Here is a 24,654-nt window from a genome sequence, read left to right on the forward strand (position 1 = left end):
GACACGCCCCCAACATGGCGGACACGCCCCCCGAAATAGCGGCTCTTCCCAGCCCCCAAAATGGCGGCTCGATCCCGCCCCACTCCAGGGAAGGGGCGCTGCCGGCTGGCTGACGTAATCTCTTTGCGCCGGAAGTGCCGCCATGCGGGGGCGGCTGCTCCGCGCGTGGCGTGAGGGGCTGAAGGCGGCGGGCGGCGGAGTGGGTGCTCGGCGGGAGCCGCCATGGCGGGTGTTGTTCTTCGGTACCGACCGCTTTTCTGTCACTGCTTTACGGGCCCTGCAGGCCGCCAGGTACCGCCCGGAGGGCTAGACACCGAGGAATGGGAGGTTGGGGCCAGTGATGAGGTGGGCTTTAGAGGCTGCTGGGGAAGGGCAGGGCCCAGTGGTGGGTGTGTCAGGGAGGGCGGGCAGCGGCTGGGGATTGCTGCAGAGACCGTGGGATTACGCGTTGGTTGTGGTGAAGAAGCAAACTACAGGGGGCCGAGGAGATTGATGAGGGGGTCTGGGATTGAAAAAGGGTTGGGGAGAGGGTTGGACTGAGAGTCTGGGGGCTGTCTGGAGGATGGAGCTCAGAGAGGCAGGCAATGTAGGAGGGAGTGCAGCGAGGGTGTGGGTCAGCAGCCTGTGACTCTACTTAGCTCTGCCTGCATGAGTTCTCCATTCTTTGCACGCCTCAGGGAGCCCAGCAGGGACTTGCTTGTGTCCAGGCTGGAGGTGGTGACGCTGCCCTCCCGCCTGCCCGGGGACCTGCCTGTGAAGAGCTGTGCCCGTGAGCTGCAGCTGCCTGTGCACGAGTGGCCGCAGACGGGGCCTGTAGGGCAGTTTGATGTTGGTGTGGTGGCATCCTTCGGGCGTCTCCTAAGCGAGGACCTTATTTTGCAATTCCCGTAGTAAGTGAGCTGACATCTACTGCTGCTTTCTTAGCAAAAATGGGCCGTATTTTTGACTGTCATTGCAGTCAGTGCCTGTGACTTGTAGCTGGTGAGGTGAACTTCTTCCCTGAAGGCTTATCTGAGTCCTTCCATCATTGTGAGGCTCTTTATTGTGTTGATAAAGATCTATGCAATCATTCAGCATAATGCATTCACCTGTTTTCCTTTCCTTCCCCTTTTGTGTTTACTGAGAAGCTGAAGATTACGTAGGGTAAATTTTCCTTTAAGTATTTAAATCTCAGAAGTTCTGAGCAGGTAATAGTAATACCTAAAATAGTTTAAATGTAGTGTTGCACACGTGTTTACATAAATTTCAGTTACTGTTTCTACTCAAACTTCATTTCAGTGGGGTGCTGAATGTCCATCCCAGCTGCCTCCCACGGTGGCGTGGTCCTGCACCAATAGTCCACACAGTACTTCATGGTGACAAAGTGACCGGAGTGACAATTATGGAAATAAGACCAAAGAGGTATGTTCCCAAAACAACTCGCTGCTGCTCTATGTAATTGCTAGTTGGTTTTTTTTATGCATGTTTAATATTAAAATTTGAAACACTTTAAATTTGTGGCAAGTCACATATTTTATGAGTGCAATTTGTACTCTAGGCTACTGTGATGATGATTTAGTATTTTTAATGTTTTAAAAACTAGTCTTTATTGGTGGAATTGTTCCCTAATCATGACAGTCAGAATGCTACATTTTTTGTATTAATTCATCCTCAGTAATCTTCTTTAAATGTGTGGTTAATATTGAAATCATTGCATGTGTTAGAAGAATTGCAGTAGTGATCCCAACCCTGTTCTCTAGCTTTTAGTGTTGTTACAGAGAGCAGACAGCACAAATGGTCTGTGCGGATGGATTGATAGGTTTGGTATACCAGTACAGAAAAGAATGGGCTTTCAGACTTCAGAGTTGTCCATAACCTACTGTAAGAGAGGGCAGGAAACTGCTTGACTAGAGAAAAGAGGGATAATCTATTTTAGGTTCAGCAGAAGCTCTGGCTTAGATGGCTTGTGAAAACACATCATCATAGTTTGGTCTTATCTTTGTTAGATGCTTGTCTGACACAGGACTCAGGAAAGTGTGGAAAAAATCCTGAATATTTCAGGTTGTTTCTTCTGAAATCTTGTGTTTCTGAACTGTAAATTGTGTGTTGCTGAAACTTGAGTCTTGCTTGCTAAGATTTATCCAGTTTTCGCTGTTTCATCATGTGAACCAATCTTTAAAATTTCAGTTTCATTATTAAAAAAAAAAAAGTAGTGAGTAACTGAGTTAATGTGTTTAATGTATACTTTGGAACTGTTAGTTGAGCTACAGTTTTTCCTCTAGTAAGCTTGTATATTTTCTGCTTTGTAGGTTTGATGTAGGTCCAATTATTAAACAAGAAGAGTGTCCTGTTCCTCCTAAATGTACGACAAAGGAGTTGGAAGTGATATTAGCAGAGATGGGTGCAAACATGGTAAAGTCATGCCAGCTAGTATCACTTCTGATTAATTCCTTGCTTTCAACGCGTGAGCTGTTCTTTGTAATCTTGTTCTGAGTTGACTACAATTGTTAGGAGGGGAATGATACAACATTTAGTGTTTGTGAGCATCATCTGTTGCTGAGCAGAAAGTTAAGTGATGTGTGATAAGGTGTTGGTCCTGTGCATTGCTATTCTGTTTGTAATCGGTGAAGAACTCACTTGCTTTGTGTAGAAGCAGTGCAACTGCTTCTTCTGTTGAAGAGAATGTTTGCTTGTTCATCTTAAAAATCAGCTTTCAGCCTGTTTTAGGGTTAGCATCATAGAGCAGATCATCCAGAAAAGAATACTTTTTTTTTAACTGTGAGAAGTGACTGTGCTGTGTATGTGTATATGATATACTCAGAAGGTTTATAATGACCAAACATCCTAAAATCTATGAGAAAGTTCAACTGATTGAAAAATAAAGTACTGCGTTTACATTGAATTTAGTCATCCTTCCAGTAAACATACTCAGGTTTGCCAACATTCTTTACTAACATTTATTTTGCAGCTGCTGTCAGTTTTGAAAAACTTGCCTGAAAGTTTAGAAAATAAAAAAGAACAACCAAAAGAAGGAGTAACATTTGGTAGGTGCATTTTTTTTTTATAATGCAACTTTATTTTTTCTTTTATCAGCTGGAAAAAAAAAACTTTCTACTGTGGTGGGTCTTGAGTTTTTTATCATTTAGATACCTTTTTCAGTATAGCTTTCCTACTGCTGCCTCTGGCTTAAAATCAGATATTAATTATTTTAATTTCTTTTTCTCCTAGCTCCTAAAATATCTGTAGCTAAGAGTTGTATAAATTGGGAAGAGCAAACAGCTGCACAAATAATTCAGCTGCATCGTGCCATAGGAAGTATGGTAAGAGAGTAGATTTTCTCTCTTTTGTCCTCCAGCAGGTCTGAGTTTGGCTTAGATATTTTAACTAATGACAGAAACTTAAGTTTAGTTATCTTATCCCCTAAGTCCTAGAATCTATTTAAAGTCCCAGGTTACTTTTCTCATCCCAAGTCTGAAATTAGCTCACTAGTTTTATTTTGATTCCTTACTGCCAAGACTTCTACTGATGGGTTTGAGAACAAGAATGCTGTCTTTGTGTGACAGTTAAGAGTGCAACTGAACTGTTACTGCAGGTAGTTGCTTAATAAGGTACTGTATATGCTAATGATTTTTTTTATCAATGAGAAGAGCAAAAAAGAAAGCTAGACATAGTAAAGAAAGAATTTTATCTGGACATAATACCTAAATTTTTCCCTAATGCTCTTGTCATTGATGTCTTGTGTAAGGGGAGGGAAAGGGAGGGGGGGGGGGGAAGAAAGCAGGAAACAACAACAAAAAAAAACCTAGACAGACACCTAGAAATCACGAAAATTGTCCCAGTGTGTTGTGTGCTTCTGTTTCCAGTTTCCTTTGCAGACGCTTTGGAAGGGCAGCACTGTTAAACTTCTGGATTTTGTGGAAGTGGATAATATCCTTGGTTCTGCTGGTATGTGCTCTAAAATTAATCTGCTAAGTTAAGTTCTTGTGTGTCTGTAAGCATTGACTTGAAGATTGTACACAGTTGTGCTAAACAGGTACTGCTTTCTGAAACGCTGGTATAACTAAATCAGTCTAATTTACTTAAAAGTGTATTGAATTTCTGTGCCCAAAGGTGGGCATTATATGGATTCTAGGGTTGTTCCTGCTTCATGATGATAATGAGAGAACAGCGGGCATAGTTCTGTGAATCCTGAGATTTGAGGATTTTAATCTGCAATGAGTTAAGAGGTCCTCTTGTAATGGTTTTGCCTTGTGATCTCCCAAGAGCAAAATTAACTTTGTGTATTGTCACTTAAACAATTTTCTGTAGCTGCCTGTGAATCTGAGAGCTTTGCATGCACTGAGCACTGTACTGAAGTGTGCAGGTCTTAATAGCTGCTTGTGGATGTGGCAGGGAGCTGTGCTAGAGAGCGACTGTTCTCATTCTCTCCTGCTTACTTGAGAATAATAAAACATAGAATGTGATAAAATATTTTTGAGCAAAATAGTAACACAAGGTAATTATATTTCCGAGACCAAAGTGTTGTAAGTTTATTTTGCTTACTTGCACAAAAATGCAAAATAATCTTATTTTGCTTCTAGATCAAGTATTAAGTGACCATGGAGCTGTTCCTGGCTCACTACTATACCATAAAACGTCCCAAACGCTGATCGCTCATTGCAAGGTAGGCTTCTGTTTTTGTATTCGTTGCCCTAAAGTTGAGCTTTTCAGCATCTATGTTACTTAACATCTGTCTTAATTGTCCATCATTATTTACTGACCTAGTTTAGATTAGCATCAGTCTTTTTACTTGATACCCCAAAGAACTTTTTGTTTCCAATAACAAACTTCTCATTTCCAAGTGGGAATTCTGACTCATAGCATGCACTTGATACAGAACACATATAGTAAGCCAACCTAATATTTAAAACATGGAAGAAGCTTACTGCCTTTCTTTGGTTTTTTTTTTTTTCTAGGATGGCTGGGTTGGAATCAAAACAGTTGTATTAAAGAAGAAGCTTACAGCAGTTGACTTCTACAATGGATACATGCACTCTTGGTTCCAGCAGAACACAAGAACAGTTCATCGGGAATGCAGATTTCAAACACTCAAACTTAACACAGCAAAAAAGACTCTGAAAGAGAGGGAAGTATTGTTGCAGGATATAAAACGATAGATGTCTTTTTCCACATCTTAAAGTACATCTGTAAGTTAATATAAAATATTTCAGAGCCAAACTATAACATTGAACTTGGTTCAGAATTTTCCTCCCCAGAATGCTTGACGCAATTGTCAAGCATTCTGTTCTCATCATGGATTTCTGATGATGATCATTTCTTCTACCCCATTAAGGAAGAGAATTCTGTGAACACTGAGGACTGTGAATAAATCTGTGTTTCCACTGTTGGGTAATAAATCTATTTTTGTACAGTGTTTTCCATATTTATTTTCTTGGCCTTTCAGTATAACTTCCTTCAAGCTTAAGCTGTGTGCAGTTGCTTTAATCTAGAAACATTCCCTTGCTTCTCTAATTCATATGTGGTTTCAGAAAAGCAAGACAAAAGCCTGTTTCATTGCTAAATCATTTGTCAAATACGTGATCAACCATTCCTTTTTAGTTCTCTGTTCTTAGTAATTTTCTCTTATCAAGTTCCTTGCTTAATGGCAAGTGACCTTCTGGTCCTTGATGAAAATACTGAATAATTTGAAGTCTGGTGCTGATTCTGTTTCTAATCTGTAAACTCCTTAATGTCACTCATTTTGGTTAGTAGATGTTTTTTCTTTGATACCTTTAGTTTTCTGATCCATTCATTGTCTTTAGCATTTTGTGTATTGATTGTCCTCTCTCCATTCTCCTTGTTTTCATGTGCAAGAATATATAGTTCTTAACTATATGTGTGACATTCCTTCAGGAAACTCATTCTGCTGTCATGATTTCTCTCTGATAAGAGATTTTGTCCAATGAATGACTGCTATCTAATCTGAGCTTTTCAGCTTTTCCTCAGCCTGCGTTTGGTTCCTGGCAGATATCAGAGCATTTCACGTGAGGAACCTCAAAACTGAGAACTCTTCGTACTTCTTTTTGTCCTATTTTAGAAGCAGTGTAACACTGTAAGGAGAACAACAACATAAGGACCAGACAGGTGATAGGAGCTGCTGTAGCATTATTTGCTCAGTACATTCCTTCTTTTTTTTCTGAATACTGTTGCAATAAAAGCAGAGTCACTAGAGCAATTCAGGCCTAGGGAGGCACCGTTCTTTTAGCTTCATATTTACAGCATTTGCACAGGAATTGTACAGGCCTTAAACAAAATTGCAAGCCACATCCTCTTCCGCCTGTCCCTTGGGCTCTTCAGGCTTTTCTGACCATTCATGCCTTTTCAAGCCGTTGTGGCTGAATGTTAAAACTTGAAGTCATGTGTTGAATGTGTGATGCTTATGTCAAGGTGACAGGAACTTGACATGATTGAGCGTGACTCACTGAATGAGAGCAAAATCTAAAAATAATGTTATATAATGTGGATTAAAATGTTTCTGAAGAAGCATCTGTTAAAGCGGATGCTGCAGTATTTTTCTTTCACTGCCATTGGTCCAACAATGAATCTGTCTCTGACAGGTTGTCTAGAACACGTGGTCCTCCAAGGAATCCATGTCTGTGAATGCAAGGCAAAAGCTGCAAGCAGCAGTAAGGTAGAAGTTGGGTTTCTGCAGAGACTTCCTTTGTGTCTGTCTGCAGCCTCCAGGGTGCAGTTTGTGCTGCAGGCCTTTTAAAACTGCTGACAAAATTCCCTGGAAGTTCTTCTAACTTTCTCAGGCTCCTTTGCTTTTCTTGAACCTGCTGTGGCATCATCGTAGCAAAGAACTGTGTAGGGATCCCAGGGAAAGATCCTCTGAAATTACTTCAGAATTTACCAAAGATGCCATTCTGTTCTGCTGTGTTTAAATTACTCAGAGAGCAAACCCCTTTGGACAGAGCATAGCATTCCAAACTGATGTAAGCAAAGCAGCATTCGTGCTGGGTGGCATTATTGCTGGTAGCTGGAATACCAACTTCCAACTAGCAGTGTCTGCATTAAATGTTGGCAATTTGCACGTCTCCTACTGGCAGTTTGTGATTATGCCTTGTGTGAGATCTGTTGCTGTTAGTCACTGGTGGTGGCGATTTCAGTTCCTAAGCATAGGGTAGCAGTTTCCTTCTGTCTTACAGGGAGTTCAAAGTAGCGTGCACTCAGACACCCAGTAGATGGTGCTCACTGCATCACTTTTAGGGGAGCAACAGGGTCAGCGGGCAGATCTTGAAAAATATGGTCCAGAATGTCTTCAGTTTTGTTTAATACCAAATGATGTCTAAACAGTGCAGTGGCCAGAGTTCCGATACCTTTTGAAGTTAATCCTCTCAGAATTTCCTTCTATACAAGAGGTTATCAGAAATCAGACAGTTTGCTGTAGCTTAGCTGTTGGTTATCCTGGCTTTGAATATGCACAACTTTCCCCCGTTGTTTTATGGAGGAATTATGCTTAATTTATTTTTTTTTACAGGGGAAATCTTTGACGTGCTATATTTGACATGGTGGAGAAGCTTTAAAGGGAATTGGAGTTCCCCAGGGAGCTGTTAGCCAGAATGTTTCTTTGGAAACTTTGCCTTCACCTGACTATAGGGATTTAACCCAGAAGGTAATGAAAATCTGATTATTTTTGCAGATTGGGCAAAACAAAAATGGGGCATTCTCTGATGAGGTGTGGAATAGCATGTCAAGGTTGACTCTGGAACATAGACATGGTGATTCAATCCCCAGGACTACTGTTTTGCTCAAGCACAGCCACCCTAGCAATTGGAAAGCGATACTAACGAAATAAAACAGCTGTCCTCTTGGAGAGAGGAAACACAGCAGAGGTATTCATAGATCCAGCATCCGCTAGGGCTCAGTTCAACATCACTGAAGCCAAATTACTGGTGGAACTGCAAAACCTTTGGATACCAGAAGGGCTCTGGTGTTCAACAGGGATGATTTCATCTTGTATTTCAAGTAAATGTTAGAGGGAGTGATATTTTCTAGTATGCTGATGACTAGCAGTTGGTTGCATCTGTTCTATAATCAAACCTTACCAGTCCCCCTGCTTCCTAGGAAACCTCGTTATTCCTGTTTTCTACTGAATACATTACGAATAAGTAGTGTAGGTAATTAATCACAGGAATACCTGAGGCTTTTAAAGAAGTTGTTTGGGAAATCAGCGAATAATACGAAGGTTGAGTTTAGATGAGAATATCTCTACTCGTGTTTATCCTCACTGCTGACAGCCTGATGGCTTCTGGGAGGCACTATTTTTCCTTTCTTAAAAACAAGAGGAGGGATAGGTCATCAGGGTTGGAAACCAGGTGACCTTAATGGAAGCTTCTTTGCCATTAGCCCCAAACCTACAGATGTCTGGGAGCCAGGTCTCCTGCTTCATCCTGCTTCTCAAGGTTGGTGGTCTGAAAGCTAATGCAGAGGGAGGAGCTGAGTCACAGCCTCCCTGCATTCCTGGAGTTGATGCTCTCCTTTGATATGTGGGAGTGTGTGTTAGGTTTCAGGTTGCAGAAGGGATGCTGCAGTACACTGAACATAAACATGGGCACTCAGGAACTGGGAAAGTTGGAATTAATATTGAACTGTAGCATAAAACTGCTGTGAAGGGTGAGCTTTAGGACCTGCTGTAATTTTTCTCCTAGATAAACTTTCTTGATTTATTTGACATGGTGACTTATCGGTGGTGAAGAAGTGTTAGCTCTGAGTGTTAGTCTTTGGCTTCTTTTCTGCTAATAGCACTTCAGTGCCCATGTTTGAAACCTCTCTGTGCAATGTATTCTGCCAGCAGCCTCTTCTGAGGGCTCAGGGACTCAGTGAGTACAGAGATAAGCTTGTTTCTCCAAGTTGGAGTTAAGCTGCAGGGGGGGACAGTTTGGGGAAACTTGGAGAGCTTCTTGCTGTTTCATGGATAGGCAGAATTTCAGGGCTGTCACATCACTGGGTAGAAAATTCTGTTTAATGGCAAAAGGAAGAGCCCTAAACCCTGTCCTTTGGCTCTGGCTAGCCCGTGTAGCACAGGGACCAGATCCTGAGCCTGCTTTCCTCCCTGTAACTCCTGGGTTGATCTGGAGAAGTCATTTGTGTTACTTCACTCTCAAAGTGATGAAATTAGGGCCAGGATTTGGCTGTCTGTGCAGAGAGAAGAGACATTTCTCTGTAAGTCTGCAGTGCAAGCCAAGAGCTCTGTGGGAAGGTCCAAGCTAATGCTCCCCACTGGCTGCCTTGGCCCGAGCTCCTGCCAAGCCCTTGCAGCAGACTAGACACAAAAGAAAACACGCAGTCTAAATTCATTGGTATGAAGAGGTTGTGCCAGAGTATTCCACAGCTCTTCTTTTTCTGTTTCTCTTTGTTAATTGTCAATTTGCATGAAAACAAAGATTATAAAGGTTTGTTGTTATTGTGTGTGTTTTTTTTTAACCATAGTTCAGGCTGCATTGGCATTTAGTCCTGCACAGCTCTGCATTTAATACCCAAGATGCTCCATGGCAGACCTGAGAACCTGTTCCAGATGTTGCTAAAGGCTGTTGAAAGATTCCCCATACCCTTCATGAGCCCTAGGTAAGAGACAGACCTGTATCAGGACTGTATTCATATATGTAGGAGAAGAATGAGTGGTAGGAGAGAGGGAAGTCCAGTGGGGCATGTGTTTCAAGTCAGTTTTCGTTAAAGAGCCCATTTTTTGTGATCTCTGTCCATGAAGATTTGAGTGCTGGAGACCTGTTGGTTTACCTGCTCCAAAAAGTTTGTTGGCAGGGGTGTGTTTGGGTGTGAACACGGGATGTGCTCTGTGCTGGTGAGGTCCCAGATTCCTCTCTACAAGTAGTGTCACAGAGGCTGTGGGGTTTTGTAGGGCAACACGTTTAATAGAGCTCCTGGAGTTGGGTCACTGTCTGACCCCTCCTGTGGCCATCTGTGTTTCTGTGTTGCCTAATTTTTCTGTCATCCTTACAGCACTGGTTTCCAGCACTTTTCCTCCCCCAGTCCTGTCCCACTCTGGGAGCCCTGCTGCTCCCTTCTAGGCGTACCTTGCCCTGACCTGCTGTCTGCATCTCCCAACACTTGCTGCCCCTCTGCATCTTGTGGATGTGGTGCTGCTTGCAAACTGCAGACTGATTCCCTGACTGCAGCATTCTGTGGCAAAGCCTTGGACTCAGGGGAGCAGCAGGTACCCACCAAATCACTTTCCCACACCCAGCATCAGTCTCACATTGAAAAGTGAAATTTTGTAGGATGTTGTTTGGTCTGCTCTACGCATGGTTTATTTACTTTGGCACATCAAACGCAAAGGTAATACAGCACTGTCAAAATTACAAAATGACTTTTTTAAAATTCATCTACCCTATTGTAGAGCATTATTTGAGAAGAAGAACCCTGCAAGAAGCAAGAGAAAGCTTTCATTTTATCCACGTGGAGCCTACAATCCACATGGCTTCTCTGTGCTGTCAAGCATGTGAGTTCTTAGAAATGCAGCTGATGGTAGTTTAGCTTGAATACAATCATTCTAAAACAAGCTAGAAATAAATAAAATACTTACATTTCAAGTACAAAACCTTGCAGTTGAATTCAGTCTGGGGAAATCAGTTTATTCCTTTTCATGTTACCAACTAGTGTACAGGTACTTGGGCTGGCAAAATCTGCAGATGCAGAATAGGAAAATGTCGTATGCATGTGACTTAATTGGACTGTGCGTTTAGTCTTCCCTTTAGGCTATCAGGTGAAGTTGTTTTATATCAGATTTTTTTTTTTTACACTTTTGGTAAGGCAGGAACTCACTACAAGTACTGCCTCCCAATTTTGGCCTTATATCTTTCCTTTCTGGTGCAATGCAAAAATAAAAAAAGGGGAGGGGGGAGCATCACGTCTCAAAAATACTGACAACTACCTGCTTGGAATTAAGCTGTTTGCAGGTAGATACTTATGGTTAAATCAAATGTGAGTGACTTTACCAAGGCTCCTATATAGCTCTAGTATGAGGAAGGACGTTGACCTCTCATCTGGATTCTGCTTTGGGTGATCTGGCGGCTTCCCACCGGCCTTTGGTATGCAGGGCTCTCCCTTGCTGGTACCCGTATGGACTGCTGGCCCGAGTTCCTCTGGGTCTCAAATAAGCTTTGCTCTGCTGCGCTCCTCTCCGAACAGGTGAAAGTCAGCGCAACACCGATATCGCTCTTCATGGTTCTGGAGGTGCCATCTGATGTGCCATCGAAACACCTGCCCAAAGCGATTTCCTTGGCGATCCTTGGGTCCTGGTCGGTGACGGTGTAGATGCCGTAGTTATGCCCCAGTGGGTCAAGGGGTGCCAGCATTGTATATTCGCTGGAATCATTGTTGGTAGCCATGGGGAGGTGGTTCACCAGGTACTCATGGAGCATGCTGTTAACGCTCTCCCGGCGACAGCTGCCTTGTGGGATGACTTTCACAAGCGTGCGGTCCACGCGGTCTTGGTCGAAGAGCATGCCACTGCACTTGAACTCCAGGCAGGCTGCTGACACGTCCTGCTGCTGAGGATCCCGAATGCTACGGACATCCCTGATACCGTAGAGCTTGCCAATGGTGCGTGGATGCGTCCCACCCATGTTGCGAGACCTTATGTTCACTTCCTGGGGTCCATTAATTTTGACTTTAATGTAGCAGGCCCTAAATTCCATGGGCTTGGGCCACCATGCCAGGTAGTCATCGGTCCAGCTCATGAGGTCGTCTTCACTGAAGGGAACAGTATTGAAGTCATACCGATCTCCCTCTATCCTGTAAAACCTGAAGTGAGCAGCACTGTATGGAGCTTCTTCACATTCTTTCAGGTTTTCATAGGCATAAATAGGGCCATTGTTCTCATCTGCAGAATTTGGACTCGGCTTGGCCATGTTGATTCTGAATGCTGTTTTCTTAGTGTTAGGGTCCTCATGGTCTGTTCTCCTGTAGTTGAGCTTGTTGAGATATGGCTGTGGGACCCCAATAGCATTAGGATTGAGTTTGGGAGCAGAGGGCACAGCTTCGAGTTCTTCACCCCCCAAGCTTGCCAAAATGTAAGCTGCGTAGGCCTCTGGGTTCTGCTCGTCACAAAAGGCTGGTGCACAAGCGCCATTGGGACCGGTGACCACGCTGTCAAAACGGCCCCATGCTCTGGGGTTGGAGGAGAACCCTGGTTCTGGCTCCGTGTTTATAACAGAAATCACCACCCCTTGGATCTGCTCACTTGGCAGAAATCTCTCACTTCTGTATGCTCGGATTTTGACGTAGCAGCGTCTGCTCTCTGGGACGTCCAGGTTAAAAAGCCGCCTTTCCTTGATCTCCATGTTCCCAACCAAAAAAGTCCGCTCCTCTCTTTTGCGCCGTCTGCTTTTCTCCAGGTTGAAGTCCCCTTCTTCCTCCCATAGTCCTGTCTCAGGGTTCAGTGACCAAAGCTTCATTTCTTGTAGGTGCTCTGGCATCCTGACCTGAGCAGTGTCCAAGTGGACCTTCACATCCTCTGCATTAAGAGTCTCCGTTCCTTGTTCATCGGTGAAGTCCACGGAAAACATGCCATACGTGCGGAGCGGGAACACGTCTCCTTCGTCATCCACAAAGTTCAGGTCACTTTGTGTCACAGGCGCCGTTGAGAGTTCTCTTGGGTCCAGAAACGTCACGCTGGCTTTCACTTTACCTCTGTAAGGTTCTCCATTCTTCCTGTAAAATGAATCAGGAGGGATTTCTAATTCAGCGATTGGATCATCGTCTTCCTTCTCACCCAAAGGAATTACACTGGTTTCAGTGGATTCCAGTGTAATAGGGGCTTGTTTTCGTAGTAACTTAATGTCATGAAACACAGCACCTCCATTTTCCTTGAATGGCAAAACTTTTGTTGTGTTCACAAACTTCTGCAGCCGATCCACAAAGGTTAGAACCAGTCTCTCAGTATCCGGTGGGACGTGGACAGAGAAGGTTCCCTTGTAGCCAGTCATACTCACTCTCTTGTTCCCCATGTAGATGTGGCCAAACCTCAGTGGCTCACCGTTATCCACTGCTGTAGCTCTGCCCCGAACTGTTATTTTTGTCTCGGTGCATTTTTTGCAGCCACATTCTACGGCAACTTTAGTGGGGAGCGTGTATCCATCACACAAGATCTCTCTCATCTCCATCTTAGACACCCCGCAGCAATAGGAGATGTTGTCCTTACAGCGGAGTCCCTTATCCAGCTTCCCAACGCAGGTCTTTGCTGGGCACTTCCCCACGTCATAGTAGAATGAGTCAGTTGCTTTTTGGAAACAGTCGTGCGGAAGACGAATGAGGTGGCTTTGGGGCTGGGAGCTGCAGGCTGCCTCTTGTTTTCCTGTTGAATAGCATTTCTTAATGAGCAGCATGAAATAATTGTACAGTTACCTGTATGCGGTCTGAAACCCTCCGAGCTAAACATTGCTTCCAATCACAGGGAGGTTTTTGCAGCGATAAAACAGATGGTTTGCAGGATTTTGGTTAGCTGGATTCATCTGGCCTTTGTTACACTGCAGCAGGTGCTCAGCTTTAATTTAAGGCACCTGATTAAGAGCAGTGCTGTTTGCAGGAGTGTCCCAGCTCCTGCTTACCAGTTACACATTCTGCAGCTGCCTGGCTTCTTGACTATGAACAGACCTAAATGGGTCCCAGGATTTAAAAAAGAAACAGAAATATTCACACGCTGGGCAGTGATTACAGTGAGAAATGACTGTGCCCAGCGGATTAAGTTTGGCAGGTCGTCTGAAACCCAGAGCTCTGGTTTGTAGCGAGTATCTGGCTGATAACCAACGCATTCAGGCTTATCTGCTAATGAGTGTGTAAGATAGTGCCTGAATATTTTTCCTGCATCTTCCCTTTGATACATGTGTTGTAATTTCAGAGCGCTGCTTTCTGCACCCCAGCTGCTTGGAGCACATGGCACATGTTTTCTCTTACCTATTACAGAAAGTGTGGCAGGTTGGGACTTCGCTGAACCCCCATCGCTGACGGCCTTGCAGAAGTACTCTCCTGCCTGCGCTCTGTTCAGGTTCTTCAGAATCAGGTTGTTTTTGTATCTATATATGGAAGGATCCAGCAGGGAGCCGTTGTGGTACCTGCCAGGAACAGGCAGCTGGTTAATGGGACAGAGACATGACCACATGGCTAGGGCAGAGCAGTGCCCAGATCCTGGCTGCGTGGATTTTGCCACACCTCCTGCCTCAGTTTCACCACTTATATCACAAAGCGGCTGTATCCCCGGAGCTGCCCTTTCAGAGTTGTGGTTGTGCTTAAAAGCATCTCCCCACTGTGTTGCATGGGGTGCTTGTCAGGCTGCAAATTCTTTCAGGGGCTTCCCCTAAAACTGATTCCAGACACAGCTGTCAGTCATGCCTGCCAAGGTTTTTGAAACTCCTGTCTGGGTGTTTTTTCCATTAAGTCCCTCTGCAGATTGTATTACTGCACCTGTGAGAAATGCCAGCTCTGCAAATGTGCAGGAAATGATCATTTGTAGCGCTGGGTTCTCAGTGTATTTAAGCTTGACAAAAACAACAACAACAAAAAACAACCCCAGCTTATGGAGAAGTCAGGAGGTACAAATCAAGTGTGTTCAACAAAATTTGGAGAATCATTGGAATTGGAAGGGACCCTTAAAGGCCATCTAGTCCAACTCCTCTGCAATGAACATGGACACCTACAGCTCGATCATGTGCTCAGAGCCTGTCCAGCCTGACCTTGGGTGTCCCAAGGGATGGGGCACCCACCACCTCTCTAGGCAGCCTGTGCCAGTTCCTCACTCCTTATCATAAACAAGCTTTTCTTTATATCCAGTGTAATCCTCCCCTGTTTTAGTTCGAAACCATTACCCTGCTTAAGTCTGTCCCCTTCTTTTTTATAGCCCAGCTTGTATTGATAGCAGCTGTTGCTGTGACCCAGGTGCAAGACCTTGCCCTTGGCTTTGTTGAGCCTTGTGAGGTTCCCCTGGGCCCACTGCTCCAGCTTTCTGCCCTCCTGCCAGGTGGTGTGGGATCAATGGGGGTTCCTTACCAGAGATAGCGATCTGGGGCTGGAGTCCCCACAGCATTGCAGCAGAGTGACACGCTCTGCCCCTCTCTCCTTGCCTTGTCATCAGGGCTCTTGAAAACATAGGGTTTCCCTGCGGGAGGAGAAAAGGCCGCCTCATTACTCTTGTTAATTGCTCTTAGAGGTGCTGGGCTTCCCCATCTCTCTATTTCTACCTGATCTCTTCAGCTGCACTTGGAGCGCCAGGTTCCTCCTGTTGGTCACCGGCACGGTGATGGCTGCAGTCGTGTATTTGGCTTTCTTTATCTTAAGGGTGTTTCTGCCATCAGGACAGACCCCAGGAATTCTAAATGTGCCCTTATCGTCAGCCGTTGTCAACAACTTGAGATTGTTGGCTTGCAGGTAGACCCGGGCGTTGTCTGCTGGTGAACCATCCTCCAAGGAGACCTTTCCGTGCAGGGTCACGTCCTCACACATGCACGCGTCGCAGTCGGCGTTCACGCGGCCCATGGGGCAGGTGATGTTGCAGGCTGGGGGAGGCAGGTGGGTCAGAAAGCAGCCCGAGGCCCCGCCACGCTCCCAGCACGGCCTCACGCTTGCTTTCCATTTAGATGCAATAAGGCAGATACTGCATAAGGAATAGATTGTATCCAAAATATATTTCTAGAGATTATCAGCAGCTGTGTATTAGAAACATGGGTTTGATGGAGTGCTGAGCCTCGTAATTAGTAGAAAGCAGCCATGTGGATATCATTACAGCTAGCAACTTAGAATCATAGAATTAGCTAGGTTGGAAAAGACCTACAAGAACATCCAGTCCAACCATCCACCTGCCACCAATAACCCCACTAAACCGTGTCTCTCAACGCTATATCTAAATGTTTCTTGAACTCCTAGTTCCCATCCCTGAAAGGCTGAATTTCAGGGAAGTTTGAATCCAGATCTGCATGTGAGCTGAACCCTGGCAAAATTACAAAGCTGAAGGCATTCGGATTCGTGGATTCCTGTTGCCAACCAGTGCCCAAATCCCATGGCGTTGGTTTGTCTTAAAAGCTGCCTCTCTTATTCAGCAGCATCCTGGCTTGTCCTAGTAGCCTAACTGTTGAACAAGTATTATCTGATGAGTCCAACGAGTGGTCTCCCAGAGAGTGATTCTGTGACGTTTTCTTACCTATAGCAATTAATCCTACATAATCCCCGTTTCTTTCCATTTACAAGGATGCTCCCTTTACCATCACAGAGCCTCCCCCTACAGCAGCTGCGTGATAATCTTTTCATCGCTGGAAATAAATAAAAGAAATCAGAGAAAAACCTGTAACAACTTTCCTGGAGGAAACACAGGCTATTTTCAGAGTGATTGGTTTAAAAGGGGAATGTATGAGTAATATCATTAATTACAAGCTGCTGTAACTTCTTCCAGGGACTGGCTGCAGGCAGCGCTCAGAACTCTGGCAAGGAGGAGAAATGTGGTAACATGGCTGCGAGGGGAGTAAAAAGCCTATGTGGGAGTGAGATCAGGACATAGGTGAGGTAATGTGAGCACCTGAGCAAACGTGTCCGATGCAGAGCCGTCCTTCCTCCATTACTTCGTTACAGTGCACGCCCCAGAGGCGATCCGCCAGGCAGGATCGGGTCCGCTTCTGCACACCGGTTTGGCCACACTTCCCTGAGCACTCGCTCCATTTCGACCACGGAGACAGAAACTTTCTGGGATCTTGCACCAGAAGAGCTTGAATGACATCATTGGGGTGTTACTGAGACGCACATCCGACACAGGGCTGCCCCAAAGAAAGCATTTTCCATGCAGCTTCTACACGGCTCAGACTATGAGTTTGTATTTGGATATTATGCACCACAAACTCAAAGCATGTTGAGGGAGCTGGGAAATAAAGCACATGAAGGCACCTGAATGCTTCGGACATCATTCCCCGAATTCAGGGCAATTAAGGTAAGCCCAAGGGGCAGAGTGCAGCAGCTCACGCTTAGTCATAGAATCATCATGGAATCATAGAATTGGTCTTGAATAACTTTGGCTTAGAGGAAATCAAACCCACATTGTCATTTAAGTGCTGTCTGAGGGGCAGCGCTCGCATGTGGTTAAACAAAAAAAGCAACAAAGAAGGGTGCTATTGTTGGTATGGTTGTGCTGGGTGTCTTTAACCCTACTTCAGCATCTGTTCTCTATAGGGGAAGCGTGTGTCCTGTTGGGAGCACAAGCTTTGCTGTGTACAGAACAGAAGGCTGAGATGCTACTGAGCATGCTGGGGACCTGCTGTTTTGTCAAACAGAAAGAGGTTTATTGGGAGCTGAGCGTGCGGTTGGATGTTCCAAGGAATTCCTTTAAAAGTCTAATGGACGTAATTAATTTAAGCTGTTTGAATGGGTGAGATCCACCCCCATCCTGTGGTTTGGGTTTATTTTTAAATGTTCTAATGATGTTTACGAAGATGTGCTGGTGACTAAACGCTCTAAAAATGAGATCTCCTGGAGATGCGTGCACGCACCACGCCATCTCCCACACCTGTACTCACTGTAAGCCAGGGCAAGTTATGCCTGCCGAGAGGCAGGCAGGGTCGTGGCTGAACTGTTGGAATAGCAGAGTTTGAAAATGAGGCCCTGGCTTCCACAAGCAGGTGTTTAAAGGGGATTTTGTGGCTGGAAAAGACAGCTTAAAATGATAGCAGCAGCGTGATGTCTGGTTTGAAGCAAGTGCTTGGCTTAGCTGGGTGAATTCTTAGTCTGTTGGCACACTGACTTCTCCAGTTCAGCATTTCCACTGGTACGTCAATAGACGTTATTTAATAATTTGGAGTGATTTAGAGGGGATGGGGAAGGAGGTGCACTTGGAGACGCAGTCTCTTGCTAGGAGCTCACTCAGAAATGCTGTCTCTCTTTGCCCCAAGCAAGCATTCAATGTGCAACAGATTAAAGTGGGTTTTCTGTACGGCCCTTTACAGCTCTGCCTAGCTTCATTTGCGATCAGCTGCTTGAATCTGCAGGGCTGGTGATGGTAAGAAAGATGGAGGGGAGGCCCATGGCTCCAGATAGCACCTTGACAGTGGGAAAAGCAGAAAGCAGAGGGTGGGAAGAAGCCAAGGGTTGTGCTGGGAGCGATGTAGGGATGCAGGACATACTGCGTCTGGCGCTGGTGAAGATCGGGTCCATCCGGCGGGAGCTGCTCCTTGTACCTGCGGGCAGAGGATGTGTGGAATGACCCTCGCTGCATGCTCAGCTCGTGGAGGTCTTGTAGACCCACTCCCAGAGGTAAAGACTGAGTTTGTGGTTCATCGCAGTGAAAGGCAGACGTCTTGTTTTCTAATTGCTGTGGCCCAAACCTCTGTTTTGCTGGGTGTAACCCACAACACCGCTGTCCTCACCCCGTGACTCCAAGGACAAGCTGTGGTCACGCAGTTGACCTTCAGCTTTCCAGGATTGGAGCCAGTGGTGTGTGTCAGCGAGAGCCCCAACCCCAGAGGGTGCGGGGTCAGCGCTATTTGTTCCATTGTCTCAATGTCCCATCTACTCCAATGAATTGATTCAGTTTGAAATTATGGCTGCAAGAATAAAAGATGTCCCTGTGAGGGGAAGCCATCGGGGTGGAACGTAACTCACCCTCTAGGCTGAGCATCACTATTGGTCTGAAGGTTTTCTGTCCTATCTGGATCCTGCCAAGGCCTTGTCTCACAAGCCTTTGACCTAAGGGGGTCAAGAAATTAGAGATTAAAATAGATTATTATTAATAATATAATTGGATGTGAGTGGTCAGGCATGGTTTGGCTGTGCTCCGCGTCCCTCCTGCTGGGATTTCCCCTGGCCCCGCTGCATTTTGGGCTCACTGCCCTCTGTGTTGGAGCAGCTGTGGCCAAAACATCTTTCTATATCTGGAGGTATAAGATGCATCCCCCCTCTCCCTGCATGGGGGAGGAACAAATCCAATAAGGGGATGAGCTTGGGTTAACCCGGGGAGCTGAGCCCAGGGCTGCCCTGTGCAGGGCAGGGGTCTGGGCCCTCTCAGGGCTTGTAGCCAGAGCCCTTCAGGGTGAAATTCCTCTATAGCCTCAGAAACAAATCCAAACAGCCTGTAGGCACCCTGCTCTGCAAAACCCATCTAAGCAAAGTGGGCCCTGCACATCCTGGAGATGTGCACTCTGCCCTTGCCATGTCCGCTGCTTTCCTAGAATCCTTAAGGTTGGAAAAGATCACTGAGATCATCAAGTCCAACCATCAACCCGTCACCACTGTGCCCACTGAACAATGTCAAAGCCATGTTTGGGGATACCAGTGCTGGACCTTCACCTGAGCTGGCCGTGGCTCCCAGCAGCAGCAGCAGAACCCATCCTCTTGCGGTGACCAGCATCGTGTCCAGAGGTGGCTGGGAGCTTCCTCAAGGACCTGGAGCTGTCCCACGTCCCCCAGACCTATGGGGACAAACCAGTTGTGTCACATCCCACCTGTGGGATGCTGCTCCCAGTGGGTGCCCAACCTCCCTCCCTGGTTGTCACCCAACATCACCCCATTTCCACTGCAGAAATCTCACTCAGAGGTCATCCCATTGCAGCAGCTCCCACCCCTTTGTTCCCCTACGGTGGAGGCACCATAACCTGCTGCTCTTTGCCATGGCATCCCATCCCCACTCCAAATCTATTCTGCAGAGGAGCACTTTGTAATGACATCTCCTTACCAGGCCCTTTTCAGGATAAGTGCTTCTGCAGAGCCTCAGCCCCCGTCCCTCTGCCCACAGCCTGGGCTCAGAGCCCCTGGGAAGGGGAAGGCTCACAGGCAAAGCCGAGAGCGTAAAACCCCATGCAGAAGCCAAGCTCTTGCTGTGATTGTCAGCAAGCAGCCAGAAGTAGTCCTTTTTTTCCATCACATAGCCCTGGGGCTTTGAGCATTGGGGTGCCTAGGTTTTGAGCAGCCTTTGCTCAGTGACCCCGCTGCAGTTATGGGTGCATTATGTTGTGCACCACAAATAATGAATTTGGGGGATAATTGCGGTATTCTGTGATTCTATACTGCCGTAGCTGCTCAGTGCCTCAGTTTACCCCCAACCCAAGGCTGCAAGCAGCAAAACTGTTGCTGCTTCTAACTAACAAAGCTCCCCAAGAATGGGTGCTATGGGAATAGGAAATACTTTGATTACAGCTCAGCGAATCCCAGTCAAGCACAAATAACGAGCAACACATGAGCGGGATTTTGTGGGCTTACGGCGGGGTCACGAACTCGCAGCCAGACAATAACCAGGAGAAACGCATGCAGGCGGAAAGCCCCGTTCCCACTCGAGGGCTATTTTGGGATCCGGCTGCAACTCATCCGGGGTTTCATACGGATGCTGGGACATGTTCCCCCCACCCGGGGCTCCGTCCCAGAGCGCTGCAGGACGGAGTGCAGGAATGGAGTTCCATCCTCCCCAAACCCTGCTCTGCACCCCGTGCGAATCCCATTTGGTGCCGTTGCAATGGGATGGCTGGGGACGCCAAGCAGCCTCCCGCAGCGCAGCGATGATTCCCACTTCGCCCTCAATCACAGCCACTTGTAATTACGCCGCCTTAATTACCCAGCAAAGTTATGTAATGCCTGCTGCGGAGGAAGGAAAAACTTAGCGTGATTCTTTAGATTCTTTTTCTCTTACCTACAAAAACCATAAAACCCCCAACGAAGGAGAGTGCCGTCCTCTTGTTCTGGGGTGCGTGGGCTGGGAGCAGCCGAAGGGATTTGCGGAGCCGTGGTTTCCCCGGGGCTCAGTGCTGCCTGCGAAGCGCGCGGTTCCCGCAGCCCGAGCGGAGAGAGCGCTTATATAGCGCGGCGTGAGGCTCCGGGATGGCACTGTGCCACGGGCTGCAGCGGGCCGGGCGGGCGAGGAAAGCGCCGGCGGAATAATCCCTCGGCGAGGTGATGGTAAACACGGGGCTGGGCTGCGGGGCTGCCCTGCGGGAGTGGGGCTTTGGGGTCGTGGCCAAGTCGGGGACGCTGAGCTGGCAGTGTCATCAGGCTGTGCTGCGGGGGATGCTCTGGATTGGGTCCCCAAATGGATGGCGGTGGCAGATTTTATGGGATATCCCACAGGTGCTGCAATGAGGATGCTCTGGGGCTCTCACCTGGTTGGGGACAAGGTGGTGCCCCCCAGTGCCCAAGGGCTTCCCACATTTGGGGTACATTGAGGTGTCCTGGGGACATGGGACGTGGCCAGATGCTTGCTCGGACCCCGTGGGGTATCAGGAGAAGGTTCTGCCCCAGAGGGCGGTGGGCATGGAATGCTCCCCAGGGCACAGCCCCAAGCTCCCAGAGCTCAGGGAGCGCTAGGACACCGCTCTCAGGAGTAGAGTTTGGAAAGAGAGGTGATGCACTGGCACAGGCTGCCCGAGGAGTGGTGGGGTCACCGTCCCTGGAGGTGTTCCAGAACCATGGAGATACGGTGCTGAGGGACAGGGTCAGTGGGCATGGTTTGGGGTGAGCTGGTGTTGGACTTGGGGATCTCAGCGGTCTTTTTCAGCCTTAGTGAATCTATGTTTTGGGGGTGATCCTGTGTGGAGACAGGAGTTGGTCCCAGCAGGTTCTTTTCAGCTCAGGATATTCTGTGATTCTCTGATGGTGTGGAGCAGCGCAGAGCTGCAGGGGCAGGATGCCATTCTGCTGGGACCCTCCTTGCAAGTCAGTGTGCCCACATCTCACTTGAGCCGTGGGGACAACCAGCAAAGCCCCTGATAAGAGCCCCCCATAAAACTCTGCAAAAGGAAGTTTGGAGCCATGTGCAAGCACGTACTCCCGTGGGGCCATACCTACTGAAGCACAGCACAACATGGAGTGTGCATTCAGCTATGGACAGGAACAGGATGGGGACGGCAAGGACGGGCTGCCCTCTTAGTAATCCCTCCCAGCCCCGCTGCCAGAGAGAGCAGTGCAGGAGGACATTGATCAGTGTCACATAAAAACTAATTGGTGGTGCCCAGTGCTGACTCCTGTTTCTGTTTACGAGGCAAAAGAAGAAAACAAGCTGGGATTTGCCAAGAAGTGGCAGAATGTTTATCCAGCAGGCAAGGAGCAGCCAGGTCAGGGGTTGCCTTGGTGTGAACTTGGGCTGAACACAGCCCAGGGATGCCTGGGGGGAGGCAGGATGCTGCCCGTGGCCATGGGGAAGGATGCTGCTCGCATGTGTAGATGTGGTACTTAGGGACATGGTGTAGTGGGTAATACTGGTGGTAGGTGGACTGGATGATCTTGGAGGTCTTTTCCAACCTTAATGATTCTATGATCTGCTTATCCATTGCTGGCATTTCCCTGCACAAGGCCAAGGGCTGGAGAAGCCTCGTCTCCCTCCCGCCCCACATCGTGATGAGCCCTGGGAGGCCCCGCCAACTCTTACAGACTTTTTTCCATGATTTGCTCACCGATGTGTAATTAGAAAACAATAGTGTATTAATGGGAACGCTGCCATGCTGAATGCTTTCTCCCAACCCAGTGCCAAGATGTGATAGTGCACGAGGGTCATGATATGGGCAGTGGGACCCCACCTCCCTCTCCATGCTCCTTCATAGGATGTGTCCATCGCTCTTGTCTTGCTCAAACCAGGGGAAAACATGGCCATGATGCTCACCCAGCTGGCTGTGCCTCCCCCCCTGTCCAATACAACACCAACGCAGTGACTGTCACCGAAATCACCGCACTGCACTGGGGGTCAGTGGGATTTGCACCCTGTGAGGTCCACGAGGGACCAGTGGGGCCACATTCCACTCCTCTCTGCCCATGGCACCAGAAGGAGCTGACACTTTTTTTCCTCTGCTCTGTGTCTCTGGGCTTGCTCCTGTTTACGGAGATTGGAGTGAAAATAGCTGATTGATGACTTTGTTCCATCCCAAGCACTTTGGGGAAGGCTGTGTGTTCTCGGAGCTGGGAGCTGGGATTTCACTAAGCACTTGGCTCCCAGTGGTGCTCCAGTGGTGGCTGATGCAGACCTGGAGCTGTTGTTTTCAAATCCTGTTTTGACATCCTGGGACTTGGACCGGCCCTGTTTATGGGCTGGATGAAATTCTGGAGGTGTTGCTAGTCCCTGGCTGAAGCACTGAGGTTTGAACAACCACCAGCAGACCTCTCAGCTGCCACAATATTGTTTCGCTTAAGCCCTCCTCCACGGCTTCATCAGCACAAAAGCAAACTCCAGCTGCCTAAAAGCTTTGGGAAAGAGCCCAGGGAAGGAACTACTGGAGTTTGTTTTTATTGCACGGATGAGGATTTATGGGCTGTGGCTGGGAGAGAAGGAGCGATCTGGTGTTTCCCCCTGGAAGGATTCACTTAGGGGATGAACCCATGGTGCAGGCTCCACCTGCAGCACTGATAGAATAGAGTCTTAGAATTGTTTGTGTTGGAAGGGACTTTTAAAGGTCATCTGGTCCAACCTCCCTTGCAATGAGCAAGGGCATCTTCTGGTCCAGAGGAGGGCTGCAAAGATGATCAAAGGGCTGAAGCACCTCTCAAATGAAGAAAGATTGGGAGCCAGGCTTGTTTAGCTTGGAAAAGAGAAGGCTCAGTGAGGGGAGACCTCACTGCAGCCTTCCAGTGCTTGGAGGGAGCTTATAAGAAGGAGGAGGACCAACTTTTAACGTGGTCTGAAAGTGATAGGACAATGGGAAATGGCTTTAAACTAAAACAGGGGAGATTTACATTAGATGTTAGGAAGAAATTCTTTATTCAGAGGCCGGTGAGGCCATGGCACTGCTGCCCCGAGAAGTTGTGGATGCCCCATCCCTGCAGGTGCTCAAGGCTAGGTTGGATGGGGTTCTGGACAGCCTGAGCTGTTGGGGACACCCGGCCCATGGCAGGAGTTGGGGCGGGGTGGGCTTTGAGGTCCCTTCCAACCTAAGATCTATAGCTCAATCAGGTGGCTCAGAGCCCCGTCCAGCCTGACCTTGAATATCTCCATGGAGAGGGAATCCACTCACATTTGGGAAACGGGAGCAGGAAGCACTGCAGAATGGGCACAACGTGGTGGCCTTGGGGTCAAGAGGGTCCCCTAGTTTGTTTCTCCTGATGTGTCCCACTGAGCTCACTCCTTCCCCATCATACCTCCAAAGAGATGAGATGGGGGATGCTCCAAGAGCACGAGAAAGTCTCAATAGAAAATCCCTTTGTAATTACATTGCTGAGCATGGCTCATCTCAACACCACAAGACACGGTCACTGTTTCATGGAGTCATAGAGTCATTGAATCATTAAGGTTGGAAGAGATCACCAAGTCCAGCCACTGACCCATCACCACCATGCCCACTGAACCGTGGCCCTTCCAAGCCCTCTGAGTACTGCACGTCCCAGCCAGCACCTTCCTGTCCTGCACCTGCAGCGAGAGCGGCACCGGGTCGGTGCGATCCAGAGGTCAACGCTGGGCAGGGTGCGATGGGACCACACTTGGATGGCGCTGAATGGGGACATTTAACACACAGCGGAAGGGCAGTAGCAGAGCTCCAACCTGCAGCCCTCCAAATGTTTGGTTTTGCTGCTTAGTGGACAAAGATCGTCCTGTGTTGGCTTGGGCAATTAATTAGTCCTGAGGAAATCCATAATTTATTGCTCTTATTTACAGGCAATTGCTGCAGGCTCAGATGCACGCAGAGCTGGAGGAAGGTGATGGAGTGGTGGCCTTTGTTTCACTTGCAATTTTTCCTGTTC

At 47.4% G+C, this 24,654-nt stretch overlaps 3 protein-coding genes across 18 annotated transcripts in view; 2 read left to right on the plus strand and 1 right to left on the minus strand.

Moving 5' to 3' along the window:
• On the plus strand, positions 77-7,633 carry MTFMT (mitochondrial methionyl-tRNA formyltransferase). Of its 6 annotated transcripts, XM_021406794.1 has the most exons (11): positions 82-291; positions 678-890; positions 1,279-1,401; positions 2,289-2,391; positions 2,948-3,023; positions 3,208-3,299; positions 3,843-3,924; positions 4,560-4,642; positions 4,935-5,104; positions 6,576-6,649; positions 7,499-7,633. In XM_021406794.1, exons 1-10 carry the CDS (start codon positions 143-145, stop codon positions 6,616-6,618), a joined length of 1,134 nt encoding a protein of 377 aa, XP_021262469.1. In that variant the 5' UTR covers positions 82-142; the 3' UTR covers positions 6,619-6,649; positions 7,499-7,633. The 6 variants fall into 6 exon arrangements, with proteins under 6 accessions (XP_021262473.1, XP_021262469.1, XP_021262468.1 ...); XM_021406793.1 differs by having other exon boundaries at positions 6,576-7,632; XM_021406796.1 differs by lacking the exon at positions 6,576-6,649 and having other exon boundaries at positions 84-291; positions 4,935-5,165.
• Positions 9,449-24,654, plus strand: part of LOC110403519 (gonadotropin-releasing hormone II receptor-like) — a 54,756-nt gene continuing 39,550 nt past the window's right edge. For 9 of the 10 annotated variants that reach the window (XR_002441698.1, XR_002441699.1, XR_002441697.1 and 6 more), the window contains exon 1: positions 16,720-16,945. The gene's annotated coding sequence lies outside the window, so the exon portion shown is untranslated. Of the gene's footprint in view, positions 9,586-16,719; positions 16,946-24,654 lie in introns of those variants that run through there. The other variant, XM_021406805.1, reaches the window with a different exon arrangement.
• On the minus strand, positions 10,668-24,652 carry CILP (cartilage intermediate layer protein). Of its 2 annotated transcripts, XM_021406772.1 has the most exons (9): positions 20,627-24,652; positions 19,294-19,415; positions 18,610-18,693; positions 18,132-18,185; positions 16,541-16,726; positions 15,213-15,527; positions 15,022-15,130; positions 13,933-14,090; positions 10,668-13,333 (listed from the first exon to the last, which is right to left on the minus strand). In XM_021406772.1, the coding sequence occupies exons 2-9, from the start codon at positions 19,352-19,354 to the stop codon at positions 10,992-10,994; spliced, it is 3,309 nt and encodes a 1,102-aa protein (XP_021262447.1). In that variant the 5' UTR covers positions 19,355-19,415; positions 20,627-24,652; the 3' UTR covers positions 10,668-10,991. The 2 variants fall into 2 exon arrangements, with proteins under 2 accessions (XP_021262447.1, XP_021262448.1); XM_021406773.1 differs by lacking the exon at positions 18,610-18,693.

The sequence above is a fragment of the Numida meleagris genome, chromosome 9 (assembly GCF_002078875.1).
Source record: "Numida meleagris isolate 19003 breed g44 Domestic line chromosome 9, NumMel1.0, whole genome shotgun sequence".
Taxonomy (NCBI): domain Eukaryota; kingdom Metazoa; phylum Chordata; class Aves; order Galliformes; family Numididae; genus Numida; species Numida meleagris.

What these genes read in the sequence shown, in the direction of transcription:
- MTFMT (XM_021406794.1), top strand. Translation starts at nt 143, where the DNA reads ATGCGGGGGCGGCTGCTCCGCGCGTGGCGTGAGGGGCTGAAGGCGGCG. An exon ending in CGGGCCCTGCAGGCCGCCAG is followed by an intron (nt 292 to 677) that starts GTACCGCCCGGA and finishes TGCACGCCTCAG; the next exon opens with GGAGCCCAGCAGGGACTTGC. An exon ending in TAATATCCTTGGTTCTGCTG is followed by an intron (nt 3,925 to 4,559) that starts GTATGTGCTCTA and finishes TTTTGCTTCTAG; the next exon opens with ATCAAGTATTAAGTGACCAT.
- CILP (XM_021406772.1), bottom strand. Translation starts at nt 19,354, where the DNA reads ATGCTGGTCACCGCAAGAGGATGGGTTCTGCTGCTGCTGCTGGGAGCC. An exon ending in CATCGGACACGTTTGCTCAG is followed by an intron (nt 15,528 to 16,540) that starts GTGCTCACATTA and finishes TGCCTCCCCCAG; the next exon opens with CCTGCAACATCACCTGCCCC. An exon ending in GCCCCAGATCGCTATCTCTG is followed by an intron (nt 14,091 to 15,021) that starts GTAAGGAACCCC and finishes TGTTCCTGGCAG; the next exon opens with GTACCACAACGGCTCCCTGC.